The sequence below is a fragment of the Chaetura pelagica genome, unplaced genomic scaffold, assembly GCF_000747805.2.
Source record: "Chaetura pelagica isolate M959 unplaced genomic scaffold, ChaPel_1.0 scaffold364, whole genome shotgun sequence".
Lineage (NCBI taxonomy): Eukaryota > Metazoa > Chordata > Aves > Apodiformes > Apodidae > Chaetura > Chaetura pelagica.
The window spans coordinates 940,067-964,293 of NW_009953089.1; the positions used below are offsets into that span (position 1 = coordinate 940,067).

Consider the following 24,227-nt stretch of genomic DNA (forward strand, 5'->3'; position numbering starts at 1 on the left):
TTTCCCTACTCACATTTTAAAGCAACAAAGCCATTCAAGCTGTGCAGGCTCTCTGAGGAGCTGCAGAGACAGCTTTAAGTAGGCAGCTCTTTCATTTTTGGAAAGGAAGGTGACTTTAAGGGGAAAAAAAAAAAATATTAAAATGAAGTCAACATTTTCTTTATTAGTGCATTGATAAGGCAACCAGGAGTCTAATAAATGGGTTCCCTTAATCCAGCTGAAACTGGGTCATTGACAGGAGCAAAACACTGTGATTCTGCCCCTCTCTGGGTGTCACAACATCCAGCCAGACAGCTGAGGCACCAGAGTTTTCACTTGACTGATCTGTGTTAAATGCCTTTGGGCAAGAACACCCAAGAAACTCAACTACAGAACAGTTTCAGTGCAACTAAACTGCCCCTCATAGAAGGTACAGGTTGGCATGAAGGAAAAAAATCTGGTTTGCATGTGAGCCTTTGACATCCCTCCTAATCAGTGGTCACCATAGGGATAATTTTATGGTGGATCTCAGGAGGAAGCAAAAACTGTACCTGGTAGGTAATAATGCAAAGTGCAAAATGACATGAGGACAGAATACTGGCAGACAATGTTCTGTTATAAAGCATTATATTACTATTTAGACAGAGTTAGAAACCTATTAAAGTGAAATCTAGCTTTGCAACACTTGCTTAATAAACAATTTTCACCTACTAGAAAACATAGAATAGCATTAAGTTACACATCTGAATTAAACAGGAATACTTTTGCATATTTCTTGGTGAGTTACAGGCTAGTTTAATACAATGTTTTGTAACCAAAAAAATAATAATAAAAAAAAAATAAAAGAAAGAAAAAGAAAGCATTCCATGTTAAATTAAGAGGTTTATAAGATGCAAGCTTGACAAAGAGAAAAAGCAATATGGATGAGATGGAGCTTGGAAAGAAATTCATACACTAACCACACAAAAATTAATCAACCTTGACTGTGCTATTAATGATTTTAGACCTCATGCATTGTCTAGGATTTCTAGAGGTTTTGCATTTCCAGTACAATAGGGTATTTCTAGGACCTGTACTTGAGAGTGGCATTTGATTGATTGTATATACTCTGAGACAGAGAATGATTTAAATGCTAAACATATTGCTGTAACATGGAAACAAAGAAGTGAAAGATACTTTCTAATTAAAACATAGGATTTTTGATCCTAATCTTATTGCAGAGTAAATGAGGAGCAACGTGTGGAGCAACTAATGGATTTCCCCAACATCCCTCCCATATTGTTTTTTTAGTCACAAAATGAAACTTCAGTAAAACAGAAAGCATTTCCAAAAAAGGTTGTTTTCATAACGAAGGCATTTTTGTTGTCAAATCACTGTGTTGTAACATTTTCAAAGGTAAACTTTTCCACTTTTCTACTAGAAATAATCTCACATTTTTAAATGTAACTGCTTAGAGAGGAAAAAAAAAATAAATGGAAGATGTTCCAAACTCCCAAATGAACCCTTCTGAATGACAGATTTTTTCAAGATTCTCCTCTCACAAAAATTGTAAATACCTGAACACATACCAGAAAAAAAATATAATAAAATAAAATGAGAAGCAGCAGCATGTTTGAAATGCTTTTGTCAAAGCAGCAGCAGGCTCTCCTGGAGCTGCACAGAAGGGCAGAGCATGGGGAGCCCTGGCAGTGTTTAACCCTCCCTGCAGCAATCAGTCAAGGTCACCGTGGGCAGCATGAAGCAGTGTCCCAGCTCGAACAGGGGCAACCACTCACTTTCCATTTGGAATTGCTGCTGGCACAACCTCCCACAGACCTGGCCCCTCCCCAGGCTTGCAGGGCTCTGCAGACACATGATGTGGCTGCTGGGGACTGGGACAGGCACATCCACTCTCCCACAGACATTCCTGAGAGTGCACACACACTCCGGCTTGCAAATGCAAGCACCTTGGCAGGTCTGCACACAGTACCTGAGGTTTAGCTCCCACCTGGTGACCTTTGAAGAACAAAAATGCAGTGGCCAGAGCTCTGCGGGTCTGCTGCTAGAGGGGGTTGTGCCCAGCAAGGGAAGGATTTGATGCTGAATGTGGCCAACAGAGCTGCATGACTTTTAATATCTGTACACTAAGGCAATTTTAATAAGCATTTGAGCCCACTTACTTGCTTATTATAGTTTAATTTAGACAGTGTCAATAACTCTGACTAGCTCTGGGGATATTTTTGGAATTAAACTACCTAAAGAGAATATTCATCTAAGAAATCCATATGGCAGGAAAGAAGGGTAGAATTGCTAGCAAGGAATAGTGAATATCTTACTTCTCATTATAATTTCTCAGTTTGCATCTTGAAATTTCCTTCCTTTCCTCATTTATAGTTGAACATTTTTAATCCTTGTTTGTTTTGTTTCATTTGCATTCTAGTTCAAACTATTATATGCTTGTCCAGGGACAGAGAATGATATTACTTTACAAGTCAGGGGTATGGCAGGTCATGACATTCACTACTGAAAATTCAAATTCATCCAGTTTCAGAACCATCATAATTCATTGCTAAAAAGAATCTTTCAAAAATTTCTGTCCCCATCCCTTCCAGGAACTTCACAACCCTGTATTACTAGATCAGACTTCATTATCCAGGACATCATTTCAATTTATCAGCACCTTGGAGCCTTCGATATTCTCAGTTAGGATGGTGTCACATCCATCAATCACTAGCCTGTTTCCACATTCCCAATCTACTTTAATCTCCTTCAGTCTTCAAAAAACCTCTGTAACTTTAGATGGGTGTGCACTGGACACAGACACCTGTGACATTTGTCAGCTGATATCATACATTAAGTACAGGAGCTGCCCTGTACAAATTATGGGAGCCATAACAACCTTTTTCATTCTAGATCCTGAATAATATTATTTGTATTAAGGGAGAGTTTACAAATCCATGAGTGCCTCTTTGGACTATAAACACAGCAAACAAAACAGCAATATGATGGTTTTCCTGGAAAGCTTACAGTTAAACCCAAAACTGAATGTTAGATGTAATGAATAAGAGTAAAGACCTGACAAAGCAAAACTGAAATTCTGAGTCTATACTCATTAATTGCATCATAAAAAACACAAGTCTGGCCAAGGGACTGAAAGGAGAATTAGGCCAATACACGCAAGATCTTTAAAAAGACCTTGAAGGAGAGGGCAAAAATTATTATTTAGAGCAAGTACAAAAACAAAGAGCTGAAGAAAAACTTTAAGGGAGGGGAGGGCAAACTATTATAATGCCTCTTCTGCTTCCCTGTCTCTATAAGGGGCAGTATAATCCTAGCTTTGAAAATATACATCACTAATATCCCACCAAAACCCACCTCAGTCTAAGTATAGTACAGAAATACAAAGAGAATGATGAGCTCAGAACAGACATAGCAGCCCTGAGACTACTGAATTTGCTGTACCAATTACCTATCTTCAATATTACATATTCTCCAACCAAATACTATTAGTGTAGACCTCAAAGCAATTCAAAGAGACTGCTGTACTTCATCAAATCATTTTTGGACATCCCACAAGCTTTCAAGAGAATCATGGTTCTTAAGAGTAAATCAAACAAGACCATTTCTTCACATGTTTCAGTACAATCTGGTTTTCAAAAACTCGTTTCTATGTTTTTTCTACTTGAATTTTTGCATTTGTTTGGAGGTAAGAAAAATCTTTGTATTTCTTAAACACCAGCTTTTTTCTTCATTTAAGAGAGCAAAAGGTGGTTTTCAATATTCCGTTACGCAAAGACTCACATCTGCCAGTCTGCAGGGAAAGCAGGCTGAGGCATCCAAAGTATTGCAGTTAGTGAATTTAATCCCTCTGATGCAATTGGTCTGCAATGCAATCTGATTAAATTTAAAGACTCAGATCTGAAGTTCAGTACTTGAGGTCCAGAGATAAGTAGACAAATAGTATGAAAGAGCAGTCTGCTGTGGACTAAAATAAACCCTGTACTCCATAGTTCAGGCTAAGGTTCCTAAAGAATGGAAGCCAGGTGGATTGATTTAACACCACATTAAAAAACCATCTAGGAAAGAAAAACATGTACATCAAAAAAATAACAGTGAGACAATCTTCTCAGTGTAAAATAATTAGTGGAACGTGTGACATTTAAAATAAATTTCTGCACACATACCCACAGTGCCACCATCAGCCTTGCTTTCTCATTTATTTATTTAGGTGAACCTGTAATTGGCAAACAGGCACTTACTCATGGATAACAGTGGAGGTGCTGAGCTGCTGGAGACTTCAACACTGTTGCAAAATAGAGTATGTGTTCATTTGTGTTTGTGCAATGGACACTTGCTGTGCAATATTATCTTGTCTCTACAGATAAATTAGTTGCATCATGCTCCTGCCAGCTTGATTTGTTTAGCCTTTACGGAGTACAGACTACATGGAGTTTCTTGTGATTGAATCTCACATAAAAAGTAAACCCGAGAGTTTATTCTGCACTATCCTATACATCCACCAAGGCAGCCAGGGCATTTACTGACTTGATGTTGAAAAGAAGGCTATAAAATATACTGGGGAAATGTTGAAACATCACTCACTTGACACAGCAATAAGAGCCCTGTATTAAGATGCAGAGCTGATTTCCCTGATCCATGAAATTGCTTGGATATTTAAGGCATTCTCAAACAGAACCAGCACAAAACTCACCCTCCATTTCTGGCACAAGGACACGAGGAGTTTTGTGTTCTCTGAGAAAAACAGAGCTCAAAATTGCAAAGATAAATATTTTTTAAGAGAGGACCTAAACACAATTTCCCTCCTTTCTCAAGTAAGAAGAAATAAGTATTCAAAATGTCTTTAATGCTGGAAGATGGTCATGCTTGCTGACACACTACTCAGAGATGCTCAAGTTCTTTGTTGGGAGTGGATGCAAGAACCTCTTACAATAAAACACAAAGTGTGCAAGTCTGTGACCACCTTTGGAGGGGCACATTTGTCCATCTCATAAATAGGTGACAGGGTTGGAATAGGTAGAATCTGTGGACAGCCATGAAAAAAATTATGAAGCAATATATTGTATTATTTTATGGTCCGAGACCTGGGACATGCTTCAGAATTCCTCAGAAAATATATATTTCCAGCTGCTAAAGGGTAAGAAAAGACCCACCTACACTTCCAAAGTACTGGTGAGCTGAGGGTCAGATATAATTTCTTCCAAAGACCCATTCAAACACACAGACTGCAACAGTGGGGGAATCTGAAAGGACCACAAGCATCCCTAGAGCACTGCCCTGCAGGCTCTGCTGCCTTAGATTCAAAGGAAGCCTATCCACAAGGAAGAGAGTACAGCAACCATGGAGATACGTGTTAGATCATAAACAGCTTCCCACTAGGTAACTAAGAAAGTTTTACTCCAAAAGGCACTACTGAAGTATCCTGACATTGCAGTACATGGTAAATCTGAGTGAAACCTGCACACACCAGCAGGCTACACACCAGCACAATGAACAGGTAACATTAGCAGATGATTTCATTGTTGATTTGTATCCAAAAATCACACTGAAAGGGTAACCTCCTTTAAACCTGGCACATGCTTTGCACACCTAAGTTTTAGCAGCTCCATAGCAAAGAAAGACCTGTGACTCATACTCAAACCGAGGTCCAAGGTTTGTCTTTGGACCTGGACTACCATTCCTTCTTGTTCCCAAAGAAATAGAATTTCCTAATCTTCTTCAGATAAAACTTCTCATTCAGTTTGTCTTCAGCTGGGCTGATAGTTCTTCCCATTTTGTAGTAAAGCTTTGCATTGACCAGTTTAACAGCCAGTACTCTCCCCCTGCTTCCTGTAATACTTTTCCTACATAGCACATACACTAGCCTATATTTATACAGGTATACAGAATTATACAAAATGTGAATGAAAAGAACTCTTGAAGCCATCTGGTATGTGAACCCATTCAAAGAAAGATCTGCTACACCTAATTAGCTCCTGACATATGCTTGCCTACTCTGTGAAACAGAGTCTCCACAAACTCCCTTGGATATTTATTGTAATGCTTCGCTATTCTTACCATTAGAATGTTTTTCTAGCAGTTAGTTTGTTCCAGAAATTTTAATTAAAAGTTCCCTCAGAGGAAGATTAGATTATTGTGCATTCTGATATATGAAGAAAAACACATACAGAAACATGCGACACATTGAATTTAAGGTTCTTAAGTTATTTGTATGTCACACAAGTGGTTTTTCAAACTTTCTGATTCAAAACAGTTTTAACTAGCAACAGCTATTTATTTATCTACTCTACTGTTCACTTTAAAGAAGATCTTGATCATAGTAATTCCTTCCCAATTCAAGTTTTGAAAGCTGTAAGTTCTTTGAAAAAAATAGATGTTGGCATTTTTGGATTATAAACATCCCAAAGTGATGATGATAAATCACAGTGTTGCCCAATGATGCAGAAAAGTAGAGAAATGCAAACTGCTAACCTCTGATTTATGAATACACAGGCTTTATTACAGAGTCTAAGCGTTCACAGCTGTAAGAGCAGGTCATTTTCATCTCATTGCTTATTAAAAGTGTGAGAAGGAAGCACAAAGGGTGGCTACCATTTTGCACTGTATTGGACAGATTAACACATAATGCTCTTTGCCTCCAGTATGAATACAAAATTATTCAGAATTTCTTGCCTTTGAAAGGCCTACATAAGCATTTGTTATGTTCACAGTCAGAGAAGATGGGAATTTTTACATCTAGTTTTCCTCATTCATATTACCAAATTTTCTCATATTTTAATATAATCATTCCCATAAGCCTTTATTTACACAGAAAAAAATCATTTGTCCTGGATACTAAAAGAAATCCTGTGATTTGCTTGTTAAAACATGTCAGTGTTAATGACAAAATTCACTTCAGACAGTATTGAAAGTGAGACTTGCACCTACCAACAGGCATTCCCCGTGAAACCCACCCAATGCACTCTAAGTCACAAGCCAAGGAATTTGTTTTGTCTTAGTACTGAAGTTGTATTATATTCATTCATCACTCCTCAGATTCCCAAAGCTTGGGGATTTTCTAATTTCTTCTTCTCTATCCCTATTCCCTCTCTGTTAAATGTTCAAATCAGGCAACAAAAAGGAGTAGGAAAAATACAGCAAATTGGAAAGAGGTAAAATGCTTCTTTATGCCATCATTTGGTTGTTACAGTTATCTCAATCAACCCAAACAACTTGTCTGAGACATCTAATTTGATTTTGTAAAGTGCTAACCCATGGCTGTATTTGACTTTCTTTCAATTCCAAATGTAAAAAACCCCTTTATCTAATGTTAAAGGACATAATCTAACTACACATGCATTTGCATTACAGGTCAGTGAAGCATGGCTGGAGAGCCATCTTGGACCCTATCTGTGTTATTACTCAAGCAGAGCGTATAATCATAAATCCTTCTCTTCCCCTCCACCCTCCTGCCTGTTTTAAAGTAGTACACTTAAAATCTGTTTTTCAGCTACACTGGCTCCATTGCATTTGAACTTCAGTAAAGAGAATGTGATCTGAACATATATAGAGAAAGTACAGACAAAAGGTATATTTCCTTAATGTGGTTCAGTTTAACTGCTCCTATAATTAGCTACAACTCATTAGGCAGTAAAAAGAGCAACAAAGAGATTATGAATGGAGGGACAATATTTTCTCCACCAAACAAACAAAACCCTTAAACAGATGCTTCTTTTCTAAGGCTCTCCTTGCATAAATACACCCAGCAGCTTAGAAAATATATTTTCATGACTGAAAATTTTTGCCTAGGAAGAAAACCTGTAAACATTATCCTATGCAATTTCAATAAAAAGTATTTACAGCTATTGCACACTTGGGATTTTTTGATCTCAAGGATAAAATAACAATACAGCAATGGTCTGCAGATAACTAGCTTTGATCTCTTATTAGTTCTTATAATAGTCTCTTAATTTGTATCATGTATAATAAGCACTCACCTTCACTGTTTGTCCAGCTTCAGGGCCATCCTGTAAGCAAACAGAAAAGTCTCAAGTTAGAGGAACTAACAAGGATCACAAAAGAATTCAGAAATCTCAAGCCAATAATAATGTACAACCAATTTCACTCTATGCTAATCTAGCATATTTTCCTTGGAACCTGTCACAAACCAACACAAGGTTTTTGGACGAGGCACCTTTCCATATCAGGCTGTGGCAAAGTGAGAAATGGTACCTTAGGCCACAAAAGACAGTTCTTATTTTTTCTTATATCAGATAATATTTTTGAAAAGCTAGCAATAGATTTCTAATCTTGTGGATATAAAACCAGATACATGAGAATTTAATCAAAGTATACTTGCTTAAAATCTTACATTAATGAAATGAGCTTAGTCTCCTGATCTGCTTTAAACTGAGCTCTTTTCTTTTGGTATGAAAACACCCAGAACGAATAACTGAAAGGTCAGAATTGATAACACATTTACATAGCCACATCTCTGCCTGCATACAAACAGCTGTGAGCAGGAATTACCTGTTTCCATCACAAGCAGTGGTTTACCTGTTGAACAGGGAGATGTGGCTGCCTTTTCTAGGTCAATCCTGCAAACACTTCTTTCAAGGAAGAATATTTGCTGAAATACACCCAAGCAAGCACTGTGTTTGTGAACATTCACAAGCTTATTCCAAAGTTTTGCATTATCAATTAGCTACAGTTTTCTTATAGTTTGCCTTTTAGTTATTTTCCATGGCAAATACAGCACTCTGCAATGCAGCTCATGGACTTCATACAAATTACTATTTTGCATTTATTGCCCCTCGACATTTGAATGTCCTTTTAACATTGAACTAGGGAAGAAGGCTGAAAGCTTGATAAAACAAACCATTAGACCTTTCTTAGTTGACTGATTTACCAACCTGAATTGATATGGTGAGCGAGGTCCCACAGAAGTGCTTCTCCACCACATCCCCAACCCTTTGCGCTGTACGAAATAAATCGGCCACTTCCTCAGGACACAAGTCACGGAAACGCTCCACTGGCCGCAGAGGGCAAACAAGGACATCTGGAGGTAATATTGTTAAGGCACAAATGCAAATCTGAGGAGTCCAGAAGGATAAGTGTCTCAATCCCTATCCTGTAACCCGCTTCTAATCACCTTTTAATAGCCTAAACTCTTCCTCTTTGAGGATTATAGCAAGAGCCACTAAACCATAAGACTAAATCCAGATCACCTTCCAACACTTCAGTCAGAAGAAGTTTCCTCAAATCCTTCAGATATGGGCAAAATACCTAAACTGAGATCTGAGTGTCATGACTGAGACATCCAATGAAAAGCAAAGTTTTCACAGATACTAAGTTACCACTTTGATGGAGAGATGCTCATATTCAATACCTCTAAAAGTCAGAGACATTTCCTTCAGTGATTAAAGATGGTGGAAAGCCAAAGGAATTTAAGATGAATTTGGGCGTGTAATGAGACAAAAGTTTTATGATGCTTTTCCATGCATGTGGTATGCATTTTTAAAAATCTTGATTCTGTACACCTAATTTTAGGTACCTATAATTAGGTATCACTATGCTAATAATAGTAGATAATTTATTTCTACAACCCAATAATTGCTATTCACAAGGAATGCTCACCTGCTATAAATACTATACATTTTCAGAAATACATTAAGATAATATTCCCTTTTAGGTGTGATGTTCACAACACTGTAAATATACTTTGATTTTATTCTATCTTAGTGACTATGCTTCATAAGTCAGTGAAATTAAGCTATAAAGTAAACAAAGAAAGTACATAGACAGTAGTCAGTCATCTGATCTGCTATGCTCAGAGAAATTAATAATTGCTATGATTCCTCACTTGAAAGTCATTTTTGAAGCATTAGTAAGAGTGTCCAGAATTCTTAACAGAGCCTCAGTTGTGTAAATTGAACAAGCAAGTACCTGGGACTTGATTCTCATTTCAATTCCCTGCAGTCAGGATTTTTTCCCTGACTTACTGTGTTTGCAGAATAAAGACCTTAAAATCACCTTTAACACCACTTGAACTTTTATGACCAAAGGCTATTAAAATTAACAATTTCTTATTTTTTCAGTATTTAAACGAGTGTTCAAAAGGCTATTTGAAGAAAATTAATTTCCATGCCATTGTCTTACAGTAATCTTTATTTTTACTGCATCTTGAAGCCTGCAGGTATTCAGGAATATCCTCTATACTCCAGGAAAGGTAACCAGGTGCTGGTCTGTAGTTAACAGGCTCACACAAAGGCTATATCAACCTCATCTTCAAGAGCAGTGAGAGATGTTTGAAATAAAGATTAATACAGGTGAAAGTTTATTTCCATAAACACAGAGACAAATTTACCTTCACCAACTTTATTACAGGAAACACATTTCTAACTCTGATTGGAGAGAAAAGCTGCCATTTTCTGAAAGGGGCAGGGTATTATAATTTTTCAGAGGCCAGGTGAGGACAGACAAGATAATGGATATTTGCTGAAGTGGGAGCAGATTTTTTGAGTGAGCTCCACATCTAGCAGCTCCCAACAGATTAGAGGAAGATTGACCTCAGCTGTGGGTGTTAAACTGCTTTGAAAATCTGGCCCTTGCTGGTTTTTAGTACAGCATCAGCTATGCCACCACTATTCCCTTTTTCTCTTGTTACAACTTAAGGTATTAAAATTTAAGAAAGGAGAAAAACGTATTTAGAAAGCAGGTACTTGGAAATAATCCAATCCTAGATGGGGAAAACAAGCCTACTTTTATGGAGTTTTAGTTCTAAAATGCTGTGCCTCTTGGCAAGCTACCGGGCATAATAAGACTCCTGTAATTTATTTGTGCCTTCCCAGCACACTATACAAAGCACCTCCATAAAGGATGCTATTGGCTGAACTGAGGGCCCAAGGGAAGAGCTGGAAACTTGCTTGGCAGACCTGATTTCCATACCAGGAATAAAGGAATAGAAAAACTAATTAATTTTACTCATAAAAAGGAAATCCATGTCAACACTAAAACAGGAAAAAGGACATTGGTTTAATCTGAGTTCATTTTTCAAAAGGAGAGAAGGGGAGCTTTTACCCTTAGGGCATCTGATACTTAAGTAGATAATTATCCTTCTTCTGCAGCACTGCTTTATTATCATGGATCAACGAACCATTTATAAACGAAGAATTTCCCCTCACTTACCTCTAGCAAAACTGCTGCTTACATTAAGACAAGTTTCCCTTTCTCCTTTAGAATTTTTCCCCAGCAGTTCCTTGCCCTCTCAGACTTGCACACACCTCATCAGATTTTGTTTGTTCTCTACACAGCTTAGGGCCACAGCTACAAGTATGAATTTTTGCATTAATCATGGTTTCTACAACCTATTATTAACACTGTACTACTTGGCATTGTGACGTATTGTGAACAACATGGGCTAAACGCTGCTTGCAAGAGCTTTTGTTTCCATAGCTCACAGCAGAGGGAGAGAGTGAGGTGTGAGTGCTCATTTTGATCAAGCCAGGACGTGTTTTGTCTTAATTCTGTCACTAATCTGCTCTCTCACTGGGCAAGTGGTCTCTGTACCTCTCTCCTTTTCCACACTTTGCCTTAGCTGCTTAAATAGCATTTGCTATTTGATGCAATGGCTATTTTTTATGGAGCTGGGAGGCTCTCTGCTCATGTGAGGCTGTGAAGTGCTTCTGCAACATCAATGTGCCCATGAGCCATGTCATTCTGCAGAAAGGATTTCCACTTCCTCCTTAGGTTACCAAGACTCATTTACAACTCAAACTAGATATTAGCCATATTTCTGTCTTTGAACATGATAAATAATTCAAAGGCACAATCACACGCTGGAGCATCTTCTCTGAACTTTCCATCATTTCAAAATAATTCTACAAAGAATAATGATAGAAATTCTGAATCAGAGCTAAATTAACATGAGAATGTAATTAGGGCAACATTCAAGTTATATTTAACTATGAATATATAAAAAGGCAAATGATAGAATTAATTCATGGATTTGAGGTCATCAAGAAAGCAACCATCCATCGCAACTTTAAATCATACTTTTCAACTACAGCTTTTAACACCAGAACAGTTTTTATACCCTGGTCAAGTTTTAGTCTGGATAGATATCCTATGCACCTCAAAATTCTTCTTAAGGTTTAGAATTAGATAAATTGGTCATTGCTTTCTGGAATTACCCACTGCAAACAATGCTATGAACTGGTGATGTGCTTCAGGTGACTGTGTTTAAAGATCCAAGAGAAAGTGAGTCTGCACTTAGGTCTACATGCAATGACTCCTTAGAAGCATCCACTGCCATCTGAGATGCCCCAGGGCATCCAGCTACCACTCCAGAAGGGCAGAAGACTCCCATATTCCCTGTGCCATACCTGTCAGCCAGGTGGGAAGCCAGAGTCATTTTAGGGTATCTGAAATAGCAATAGGTGGCTATGTTTGAGCAACAATCCCCACCTTCACAGAGTGGCTCAGCAGGACAAGAGGCTGATGCCCAGCAGACATGCTGCATGATCAAAGACAGCATTCTGCCTTCAGAAAATTTGAATTTCATGTTTATTTTCTGTAACCACCATAATTAATAATTTCATGATTTCTTCATTCATTCTAAACTGCTACTGCCTGATGAAGTTTCTATTTTTAAGCTTTGGTGTGCACAGCTGTTATTTCCTTCAAATTTTCCAAGTCAGTCCACATCATTAGAGTACGTGCAATTTAATATGTCAACTTCTCCATTTTAAGGAGTGGAAAACCTTTACACATTATTATAATCTGTGACTGTACACTCCTCTCTCTAGATCTTGCAGGAGTCTCTCAACAGCCTTACTTCTTTCCTTATACCTAAACAGGAATACACAAATCAATATGCATAGCCTCACACACACTAAAAGCTCCATTAAAGATTTATTAAACAATTAAGAATGTCAGTATTTACCAAAGGCTACTAGTAGATAGTTGACTAAAACTCCAGTTATATTAGTGCAAGTGCATAACCATAAAGTAGCAGTAAAGAAACAGTGGATCAAACTCATTACCCTCAAACTGAGCTGAAACCTAAGGATGAGCTGTGACTGCAATAGCATCACTTGTGCTTCTATACTGGGCACAGCAGACCACTCTCTGCACAACCTTGGGTGGGTTGTTTAATGCACCAAAGCCCATGAGCCTCCTCCGTAATTCAAATTAACAGCCTATGCCTGTTGGTCTATTCAGATTGTGATCTGTTTGGAAAAAGCTCAGACTTGGGATCAAGCTCAACAAGGATAGGTGCTGAAACACATGTGCCAGCCCTTTGAGTCAGGCATTCAGAGGTATGTACTGCTTATGGTTCTGCAATTGGCACCCAGTACTATCAAGGCTATGTTCAGTTGTGCCAAGCACCAGTACCAATTCCTCATGTATATGCAAATATTTAAGGATACACTCACACTGGAGATTACAGGTCACTACCGAAAAGTGAGCAATTTTTAACCTCATAATGACTTTTATCAACAGTGATCAGACAGAGAGGACTCAGATTCTACTGGAAAAGCAGAACACATGGCCAACACCTGCATGCTGACTATTCCAAATGAAATTTTCCTTCCACTAATACACAGAGTGGAAGCTCAAATTCAAAGGCACAGCAGCAATTTTTATTTGCTTTACCTGAATTTTGACTAGGAAGCCTAAATTATTGTAATTCTCTATTTAAGATCTAAGCCAGGCTCTGTGCTCCCTTCAGTGGGATTCTGATCAGCCCCACAGAATGCCCATTATAAATTTTCACACACAACTATCAAGGTATATATGTTCTGTAGTTCTGAAATGTTGGAAAAAATGGCCCTTAGGGGGTCCAAAAAACCCCCCAAGCCCCAAAGAGGATAAAATTCCTTTTATGTGACAAGCTTTACAACTAAATGCAGCTTCTTCCTGGTTAAGTCTATTAGTTTGCTATATAGAAAACATACTTTCTGTTTTGATTTCTGTTTTATTCCTGAATTTGAACTTCAAACAGAACAATTCAAAGCTTTATAAAGGAAAAAATTAAAGGCTCTCCAGGTACTGACATTCTAACAATAGGAATAAAATGTTTGGGGTTTTTTTTGTCTTTTTGAGGAACCAGTTAAAACCACTAAAATTGACAGGTTTTCTTAATGTGTGAGGCTTTAAAAGAACAAAATGCAAGGGGAGAAAGGCAGAATATCTAAAAGTGAAAGGGTAATTGCTTCTTTATAAGCTCCTAGGTTTGACCAATATTGTTAGTTTTCTGAACCATTTGTTACAAAAGGTTTTCACTTAGGAAAATGCATTATATTCAATGAGTAACATGATCAGGAATCCATAGCTCATGTTAGTATAGAAATAGTGTTCCTTTTAAAAAGATTTTAAAAATTCTTCTGCGTCACAGCAGCACAAGAATCAAAATCTCAAAAAATAATAAAAAAATAATTTAAAGATGAAAAGTAGCAGCTAATGACATTTCCAAAACTTTTAAAACTCTTGGAATACCTATTTAGCATTCTAACATTTTTACACAAAAGGCAGCTTAGTTAATAACAATTTTTTTCCTTAATAATTTAAGGTTGGGAAACTCATAAAAACTGAGTTTTTCATTATTATTTTGGTTTTGACTCATTGGTTTTCATTAAAAGTACCCACTAAAGTGTCTCAAACTCTGGTACCCACAGATAAGTAATATTGCTTCATGTATTCATAACCCTGGATGAATAACTTAAAGCACAGTAGCCTCTGCATTTCCCTCCAGTCATTTACAGAGAAACTGTCAGCAAGAACTCCTGCCATGAAGATGGGGACTTTGCTCATTTTAGGATTAATACAGACTGTAGCACCATGGCTACTGCTACCATCTCCTTCTATGAGCAGGAAGCATTTGGGGGACATGTAGAGTTGGTGTCCCTTGAGCACTAGGCTGCTCAATGCCCAGTTCAGTCCTCAATGAGGTGGGAAGACAGTACCTGGATGTGGCTAGTGGGAGTTCAGAGGCCTGAAGAACCAGCTGTGGGAGGCTGCAATAAACAATTATTTCTAACTATCTTCTGTGTCTGTGTGAAAGACCCTTCTGCACATCCATAAGCTGGCTGATGGGAATGAAGAACTAGCATGCTATGGGAAGCTGGGTGAGGGACTAGTCTTTTCTTACACTCCGTTTTACATGAATTTGCATCAAGTGCTCCAAGCAGAGAGAATCAGCCAGACAAAGCTGTAGGTATTAAAACTCGCCACAATGTTGTCCCAAGATTCAGTTGAGGAGTGTAGGCAGGGGTATTGAATTAATCATTGCATGTCAGCTGAAGTTTTCTTTGTTCAAAAAGCTCTAATTGCTAACAGAAAGAAGTCCCATAGCTCAGAAAAACCACAGGAGTATGCATGACTTATAAAATTAATATAATTGGAAAACATCTGCCAGTCATTTATTTCTTTTCCTGCTCTTGAACAATTTCTTCACATTTCGAAGGCTACAAGCAATTTTTCTATGCAAAGAAAACAATAACAGTTCCACAGACGCTGCTTATAGGAGGAGTTAAGAAGGAAGCAAAACCAACTGAAATAGCACATGCATGTACATAAATAAGGCATCAAAAAGCATCTACTAATGAATCAAACTTATTTTGCTTCATTACAACAACAACTTGCCAAGGCATCCATTCAGTCACCACTAAACCCACTGAATTAGGATGCAGATAAAACTGTAGCCATGCAAGAACTGATGTCTCTCCCCACCCTGGACAAATCCTATTCAGTAAACAAAAGGACTCGCTTTTGCAAAAAAATCTGTAGAGGCTATTTGGATTAAGAGTGAGCATTTCATAGTAGGAAAAGGTAGAGAAACATTCTTCAGTGGATTTTACATGGAGAACTGGATTGAAATACATTTTGGAAGACTGTTTTGGTACCATACAGGAAATAGTGCATCAGAGAATTTGCTAGAAAACTCAGATGTGAACAATAAAAAAGATTAAGAACCAAAGTGCAAGAAAACTACAGTAAAAAAAATACTTCAGACTATTAAAACCACGCACATCTTTTGATCTTGTTATGCCACACCTTAGAATTAACAAAAAAGTCATTAAGAAAAGACAAATTATCTAAACATATTGGATCTTGATAATGCAGATCAGTACATGTTTACGCTAACACAGAAGACCAGATTTATGCAATAAAAGAGAGAATTAGTGCTTCCAGTGGAAGCAGGAACAATCAGGGGAAATAAAGGTATGGCTTATAGTTTAAATTATGCTAGATAGCACAGTAAACTACAAAGCATTGCTACTCAAAGTACAGTGACTTCATAAGACAGAGGGCCACAGCAGGGAAATGTCAGATTCAGAACTGTTCACTTTTCATTTTAAACAAGCCTTTCGTATATTTGATATTCCCCTGAAATGCCTTTAGGGTATGTCAAGCAGGTCACTAAAGGCTCAGTTCCTCATAGCAAGTGGCCCTTTTCTGCTAGCTACTGACCTCAGGGGCAGCTTTGGGCAATAGCAGGTGTTTAAGTGGAACCACAGTGAGAATAGCCATGGGAGAGTTTGGGGCTTGGAAACATGCCTCTGATCCAGGTTTCATTTGGTGGAAGTTACTGCAGACCTAAACTTACATTTGCACCAGGAGTGACAATCACATTCTAGAATCACATTAAGCTTTTCCTATTGGAAGGCCCAAAAGCACTAACCAGTGGCCAAATCAGAAATGCAGTGGTCCCAATATTAGGGGAAGCAGTCCAATAGGGCTTCATCTACAACTGCTATGGTGCTCTGAGAAGGTCCTGTAAAGAAATACCCTTGTACAACTAATTTCAGCTAAGAGCTACATCTATATTGCTCCACATGATGATATATCCTACTTCTAAATATATGCCAAAACTATTTATAATTACATGAAGCTATTTATGCACATACATCAATTACAAAAGTACAAGACCACTGGAATAAACAGCTATGCCTGAAGCTGAGAGCAGAAACCAAACAACACTTGGGGTGCAACACTCAAAAAGCAGGTTTTTGGCCTAAACACCAGAGCGATGGCATTTGCCACAGAAACTAATGTTTGTCCAAGTGACATGCACCACCAGAAAACTGCATTGAGTTCAACTGACCAAACTTAACCCTGCTGGAATTGCATCATGTCATTGCAAAGCCTCATTTCAAACAGAGGAAATAAACTCATGATCCAGCCTTTCCACCTGAGAATAAGAAATAACTTGTTTGAAAATGCTTCAGCACTGAATCTTAATTAAAGCTGTGGCACTATCATTTTCAAAAATTATGTGATCATTATGAAGTTCTATTCTAGCTCATCATTCAGGAATTATAACGATAGAATAATTAATTACTAAATATTAATTATGACAAATTTACTTTCTTGCAATCTATTGGATGCCATATTCCAGGCATTAAGTTTTATTTGAAACAAGCTTTAATATGGTAAAAAGACAGCACAGACATGTTGGAAATTAAGGCTCTGTATAAGCATTATTGGCATTGTTGTCTACAGTACTTGCAAGTACTATCTTCTTTCTCATTTTTTCCTGTATTGGGCATTTCTGGCATTCATTTGTTATCTCAAGGAAGGACAGGATCCAACCCATCTCAAGAAGGTTGGATCTGCTGCTAGAGAAACTGATAACAGATCCACTTTCTCCAGCTACCTACTGATGGTAGATGATCAGGAGCTTTACACAGTCTCCTTATAACTACATTATGTCCAGGCTGAACAACACAGAGAAAGACAAACTTGCGGTAGCACATGCCAGACTAACAATGGCTTCACTTCATAACCAGTGAAGCATCATCTGGAGGAATGCAGTATAAGATCAATTATCAGAGTATCACAGGGGACAGTGAACAGATTTGGATAAACAAAGTTTCAGGTAATGAAGGTAATTGTGAATGTAATTGATAGATAATGAGGAACATGAATAACAGGGAGTTTTGGAAAACTGAATTTGGATAATTCAGACTGTCTCACACTACATGTATTCCTCAAAGAATATAGTAACATATGTTGGAATTTTCAAAGATTTTAAATAGAATAAACCACCAGATTCCCATTAATTTCTCAGAAGTGGTTTTCTACCTAGCACCGTTAGGGTGTTCAGAAAACCGCTCCAAGTTGAGTAAATGGAGAGCTGTGTTTGTCTTCACTTGGAAGCTCTCATGGTGTATTTCACATACTTAGTTACTACAGTTGTTTCTAAAGTAGCAGGATGGGCTATGCTGCTTCAGGGAACTATTCCATGAGAGTAGAATGAGCCTAAATTACAAAGGAGAGAAAGAAATTCTCTTATAAAAAAAAGAAATGCTCTCTCTACACCCCTTGCTGGAATGGCTTAGCCCTCCGTAAGAACATGAGCACCTTTAGGAACAGTCTGAAAAACAAGACAAGCTTCTATCTGCCTTATGAAGGAGCTGCTCACCACACTTGCACAGCAGAAAGGCAAATCATACTACCTTTGCCCTGCAAGATCACGTCTTTGCTGCTGCACCTAAAAATAAATCTGCCAGTATATTTCCATCAGTTCCTCTGAATACTAAAAATGGCAAAGTCCATGATAAAGAAGCTAGATGAGCATCTTTACTACACTGGTTAATACACAGCTGAAGTGGATGTAGTAGAGAGATTACTTTAAGTTTATAATTGCTTTTGCAAATGTTGTTACTTCTTTGCTGTTTAGCAGGACCTACTGAAAACAGTACTGCTGTGTTCCCAAGTAGTTCCCATTATTTATCAGCAAAGCCCAGGAGGATGCATGTTTTCCTCTGTCCATTCCAGACACAAGTGGTGACCCCTAGAAACCCTAATAGTTAGAGGACAAGGACACTAAAACTGAAAGGGTAAAAAAGGGAAATGTAACTGAGGATTGATAGAGTTATATCAAAATACAGAGGAATATAGCAGTTGCCTCTTCTGCAGTTTATGTATCTGGGCGTTAAAACAACTAGTACAGCAAAGCAGGGAATCATCCTTCATCCAGCTGCAGTAGGGGGAAGTGTGGGGTGGAAATACCAAAGGCCCTGTGTGGTGTTCAAGAGGACTCAGAGGCAGTCCAACATGAAAAGAAATTATTTAAACCCCTATTTTTTAGTTTCTTAATTTTGACAACTTATTTCATGTCTGCTTTATCACAAAATGCTTGATATTTTCAATACTGTTCACAGAAAGTGCATGTGTCAGGGGAAATTACTCCCAAAGATGCCTTTTCCCTCATCTGCCAGGGGAGTCAGATTTGGGTAAGTCATACTTAAGCGTTGAAAAAAACCCCCCAAAACAGGTCATAGAATGGTTTGATTTAGAAGGGACCTTGAAGATCATCTAGTTCCAACCCCCCTGGCATGGGCAGGGACACCTCCCTCTAGATCAAGTTGCTCAGAGCCCCATCTAACCTGGGCTTGAACACTTCCAGGAAGAGGATATCCACAACCTTCCTGGGCAACCTGTGCCAGTGTCTCACCCTCACACTAAAGAATCTCTTCTTAATATCTAATCTATATTTAACCTGTTTCTCCTCATCCTAGCACTACAAGCCCTTGTAAAAAGCCCCTCTTCAGCTTTTCTGTAGGCCCCCCTTCAGGTACTGGAAGGCTATAAGGTCTCCCCAGAGCCTTCTCCAGGCTGAAGAACCCCAAATCTCTCAGCCTGTCTTCCTAGGAGAGGTGCTCCAGCCCTTAGATCATCTTTATGGCTCTTCTCTGGATTCACTCAGAGACCTTCATGTCCTTCTTGTGTTGAGGGTTCCAGAACTGGACACAGTACTCCAGCTGAGGTCTCACAAGAGTGGAGTAGAGGAAGAGAATCTTTTCCCTTGACCTGCTGGCCATGCTTCTTTTGATGGAGCATGTTTTTTGATGGAAAGCACGTTTGGCTTTCTAGGCTGCAAGTGCACAGTGCTGGCTCATGTTGAGCTTTTCATCGACCACCAACACCCCCAGGTCCTTCTCCTTAAGGCTGTTCTCAATCCATTCTCTGCCTAATCTGTATTTGTGCTTGGGATTGCTTCAACCCAGGTGCATGATCTTGCACTTGGACTTACTGAACTTCATGCAGTTTGCAGATTCCCCTCTCAAGCCTGTTAAGGTCCCTCTGGATGGCATTTCTTCTCACCACACAGTTTGGTGTCATCAGCAGATTTGCTGAGTGTTCACTCAATCCCACTGCCCATGTCACCAAAAAAGATGCTAACCAGCACCAGTCCCAGTACAGATCCCTGAGGAATGCCACTCCTCACTGATCTCCCCTTGGACATCAAGCCATAGACTGCAACTCTTTGAGTGTGACCATTGAGTCAAGATGTAGAGTCCATCTTCAATAGAAAACTATCCATATGAAGCCCTCCTTTTAATACAAAATAAAACTCAAGCAGAGATAGTAAAATAGAGCTTACAAAGCACCCAAGATAATGAAAGCTATAAAGGAGGAAGGTAGGTTTCCCTTCTATTTTTCACTTGCGTAACAAGCCCTCTTGGATAAGAACAACCAGGCCCTGTGTCATCATTGCCTCTGTAGAAGCTGTTCTAATACTATTATTGTCATTAATGTTCATGGTTCCCAGCTCTGTGCATCACAGCTAGGCACTTCAGCATGCATGGTACATAAATCCATACTCTCCTCCAGGACTAGTGCAATATTCAAGAACATGAGAATGAAGAAGACAAACTAGCAGTTTAACTCTGAATAACCTTATTTTGTGTGTGTGTGCCATCTGAAACCATTACTTTAATGCGATTACCTATTTTTATTATTTTCTTTCTGCGGACTTGGAATAAAGACACAACTGAGACTCTCTCAGACACAGTCATTGGCATCATTACAGTTTTTCCACTGTCATCAACAGAGATCTGATCTGTAAATCAAGTTAGAGTGTAAGGGCTACTGAAGAGTAAGCACTCTTTATCATGCTGTTACATATCCAAGCTACCACTTCCTCTGGCTCACTGAGCAAAACAGACTGTTTTAGCTCCTTTACACAACCAGAGGAGTTCTTAATGCACAGATTATTGACTTAGTGGGGTTTTATCATGTCCCAGTGTATCAAGGGATTCCTTAATCCAAGACTTCTTTACGTGATTTATTTTCATGGCTCTTTTTCTTTTCATAGTCTGTCATTATAACAATTTGCAAAACCAGAACCAGTGTATGCTTAGCTCCTTCAAAGATGCTCAAGGAGGAGAGAGGGAGAAGGCATTTCCTCACTCTCATTTGCCCTCTCACACTCAGCATGAAAAAAATCCTGCAGGGGTGAGAGCCATAGGGAGTTGCATGGCACAATGTTGGCTTTCTGCCCACAGAACCATTTCCACATCAACCCCTCACCTTCACAAAACCAGCACGATGGAGACCCTCCTTTGCTACTCTCCACAGAGGACAGCAGAACATGCACACATTCTCAAGAAGCCAAGTCCATCAGACCAGTGCTCTACAGAAACAGGAATCTCAAAGAGCAAATATGGGTCTCAAAATGGTCTGCTGCACAGCATTAGTTGCTAGTAAAAGCTACTGGTGTTTTATTCCTTTGTCGAAACTACTCAAAGTAGCCAGAGAGGTTCATCCCCAGCACAGGGTCACTGATGGAAAAAAAAAAACACCTTATGTAAATGCTGCAAAGAAAATGGGGGGTATCATGTAACTATCAAGGGGAGACCTGGAATGTCTTGTAGATGTAGAGATCAACAAAATATAAACTGAAGGAGAGATCTGAAAAGATATTTGCAGAGATGAAACCTGTCTCTCCTTCTGTGGGTTTCTGCTCAGTAGAGACCTGAACCTGCTTTCCTCCCTTCCAGTCCCCCCCCTCCCCCCAATTTATTGAGCCTCAGTTACATAGGCCCAAATAAAAACATCCATATGAACCTGAATACCTGCATGAAACTCCCTGTGAGTGCTGTACAGTGCAAGGACAGGGCTCAAGGTTATCAGAAGCTTTAGACTGAGGTCCATCAAGGCAAGTATTTGATTTCATGGCCCTTAAACCCTTACATCCTACCTCACCTTTATTAACAGGTATTTCCCTTGTCACTGCTGGAATCAGTGTTGGAATCCGCAAGACTGCTGTGCATTCCAAATTAATCACAGGCCTAGAAGTCTCACTGGAGCAAGGTCTGAGTAGCTGTTAGCACTTCACAGCACGTCTACATACCCCCAAAGATTTGGGCTTTGATTTTTATTTTGGACCTCTTGGTGTTACCATAATACAAGCTGATAACAACAATATGTCACTGTGCTTGTTGCTAGCAGACAGGTCCCTGGAGTGAAGAAAAAATTGTTTAAATCTGGCATGTCATCACTGTTAAAAAAAAAAGTTAATTTATGCAAAAAACCCCCACCCCAACTAAACAAAAACCCCTCCAACAAAGATGACAGTACTCCAACTGCATCCTGGATGTAAAGGATAGTGAATTTGGTATCACAAACTTTGTTTCAGCAAGTACATTTCTAGATCTCTGTTTCTTCTTTAGATTACAAGCACACAGCATTTCTTGAGGGTTTATGATCATCATCAAAGCAGTCTTGCTGAGAAATGCGGATGTCTTTCTCTTTGCAAAGGTCACAAAGTAGATATCCCATATGAAAGGGCTGAAAGAGCACAAACATTTGGTACTCCTCCAAATGCAGGCATCTCCACTGTCATTTGTTCAGCTTCCTCTTGTTAAGCTCCTGGATGTGAATCAGCCAGAGACCTCCCAACATGTCAGTGACAGCTGCGTGCGCTGTTTCAGACCTCAGCCTTGCAAAAGTGATGTGCCTTCTTGTTGCTCTGGAAATTAAACACATGTTCTCTACAGAGTCCCCTGGAATGTGCCTCTGTGCATTTCACATGGAATCCCATGCTGATACTTACTATTGGTGTGAAAAACACTTGCAAATAATTTTTCCTGGGTTTTGAATCAATGTCTTAGGCTTCTTATCAGGCCAGTTAGAAATTGGTGGCCCAGTCATTCCTGGCTGCATGTCACTGGCACAGAATGGAAGGCACAAGAGATGCCTAAGCAGAAGCAAGTAAACTAACAGCAGTATAACTAAATAAGGCAGAAAAACCCACTGCTTTTCAGTTGTTTATAGGAACTTCAAAGTTCTCCTCAGTTATAAATCATTCCGAGCTACCAGTCTGCCTAAGGATGGCTTTGCTTTTGAAGGTGAAAGCTTGAAGATCAGACCTTGGGTGATAAAAAGAATTCTGGTTCCACTACAGACAAGTTGATTGCAGAGGAGATAAAATGGTGTCCAAGAATAGGATAAATCAGGCTGAGATGCTTTAGCCATGCAACTAGTCACCAAGAGATAAAAGCGCTTCTATGGGACTGATTTTCAGTAGGAGAGAATTAAGCTCTTTTAAGTCATATTTGCCATCAGAAAGACGAGATAAAATTTCCATTTCACTACCACTTTCTCAGGATGTCGGATTAGAAATGAAAGTTACAGAACAAAAAACCAAACCTTTTAAACCAAACCTAATAAAACCTCTTAAACCAATAGTGAACAATCTAGTGAACATGGCCCTTGCAGCCATGATGCCAGATCCAACCATATTTGCACTACTAATTTGTAAGTGTGAGATATGCAAAGTTATCAATGGAGCTGAGAAGCCAAAAAATTTTAAGAGATAAGAGAAATTGTTCTGCAGCAAAACATGCTCAGAATGTCCTCAAAAGAGAAACCAAAAGGCAATTTTATGTTGCTTCTGTTCCAGAAGAAGCTCACCAGATTGCATATGAAAACAAAAAACTTTCAAACTATGTTTATAAAGCATTAAAAAAAAAATAATAAAAATAATCCTTTTCCTGGAAGAAAGTTATTTGTATGCAAATATACCCAAACATTTGTCAGCAAAACTAAAGGATTTTGAAGTACGAGGGTTTTTTAATATAAAGTTTATCACTGCTTTGATGAAACTGGGTGCCAGCTGTGAGGTTACTGCTGTCTACTTTAATACCAATTAAAAGGATGGAAAATGGAGCTTTAACTTGTGCTCACAGGCAGAGCTGACATCGCACATGTAGCACAACTTTGACACCTAAACCTCTAGTGGCAGCTGCTAAGACATCAAGGGGACTACATTTAAAAGCAAAACACTAGACTTACTGGCAACCTCTATGACCTAAAATATTACAAGATTCATGAAACACTCATGTATTACTTATAATGATTTGATGTCTTCCAATGAGAGGAGGAATGGGGAGTCAACATCTAAATAAAATAAAAAGCACACTCTGCTGCTAAGAAAGAATAGTCAAACTTGTGTTGTTTTACATAATTAACCTTCTTTT

General features: G+C 38.7%; 1 protein-coding gene across 1 annotated transcript in view; it reads right to left on the reverse strand.

Moving 5' to 3' along the window:
- Positions 1-24,227, reverse strand: part of FHIT (fragile histidine triad) — a 405,015-nt gene that overhangs the window by 128,617 nt on the left and 252,171 nt on the right. The window contains exons 2-3 of the mRNA XM_009997008.1: positions 8,868-9,013; positions 7,953-7,982 (exon numbers count right to left, since the gene is read on the reverse strand). Coding sequence (XP_009995310.1) covers positions 7,953-7,982; positions 8,868-9,013 — 176 coding nt within the window. The remainder of the gene's footprint in view (positions 1-7,952; positions 7,983-8,867; positions 9,014-24,227) is intronic.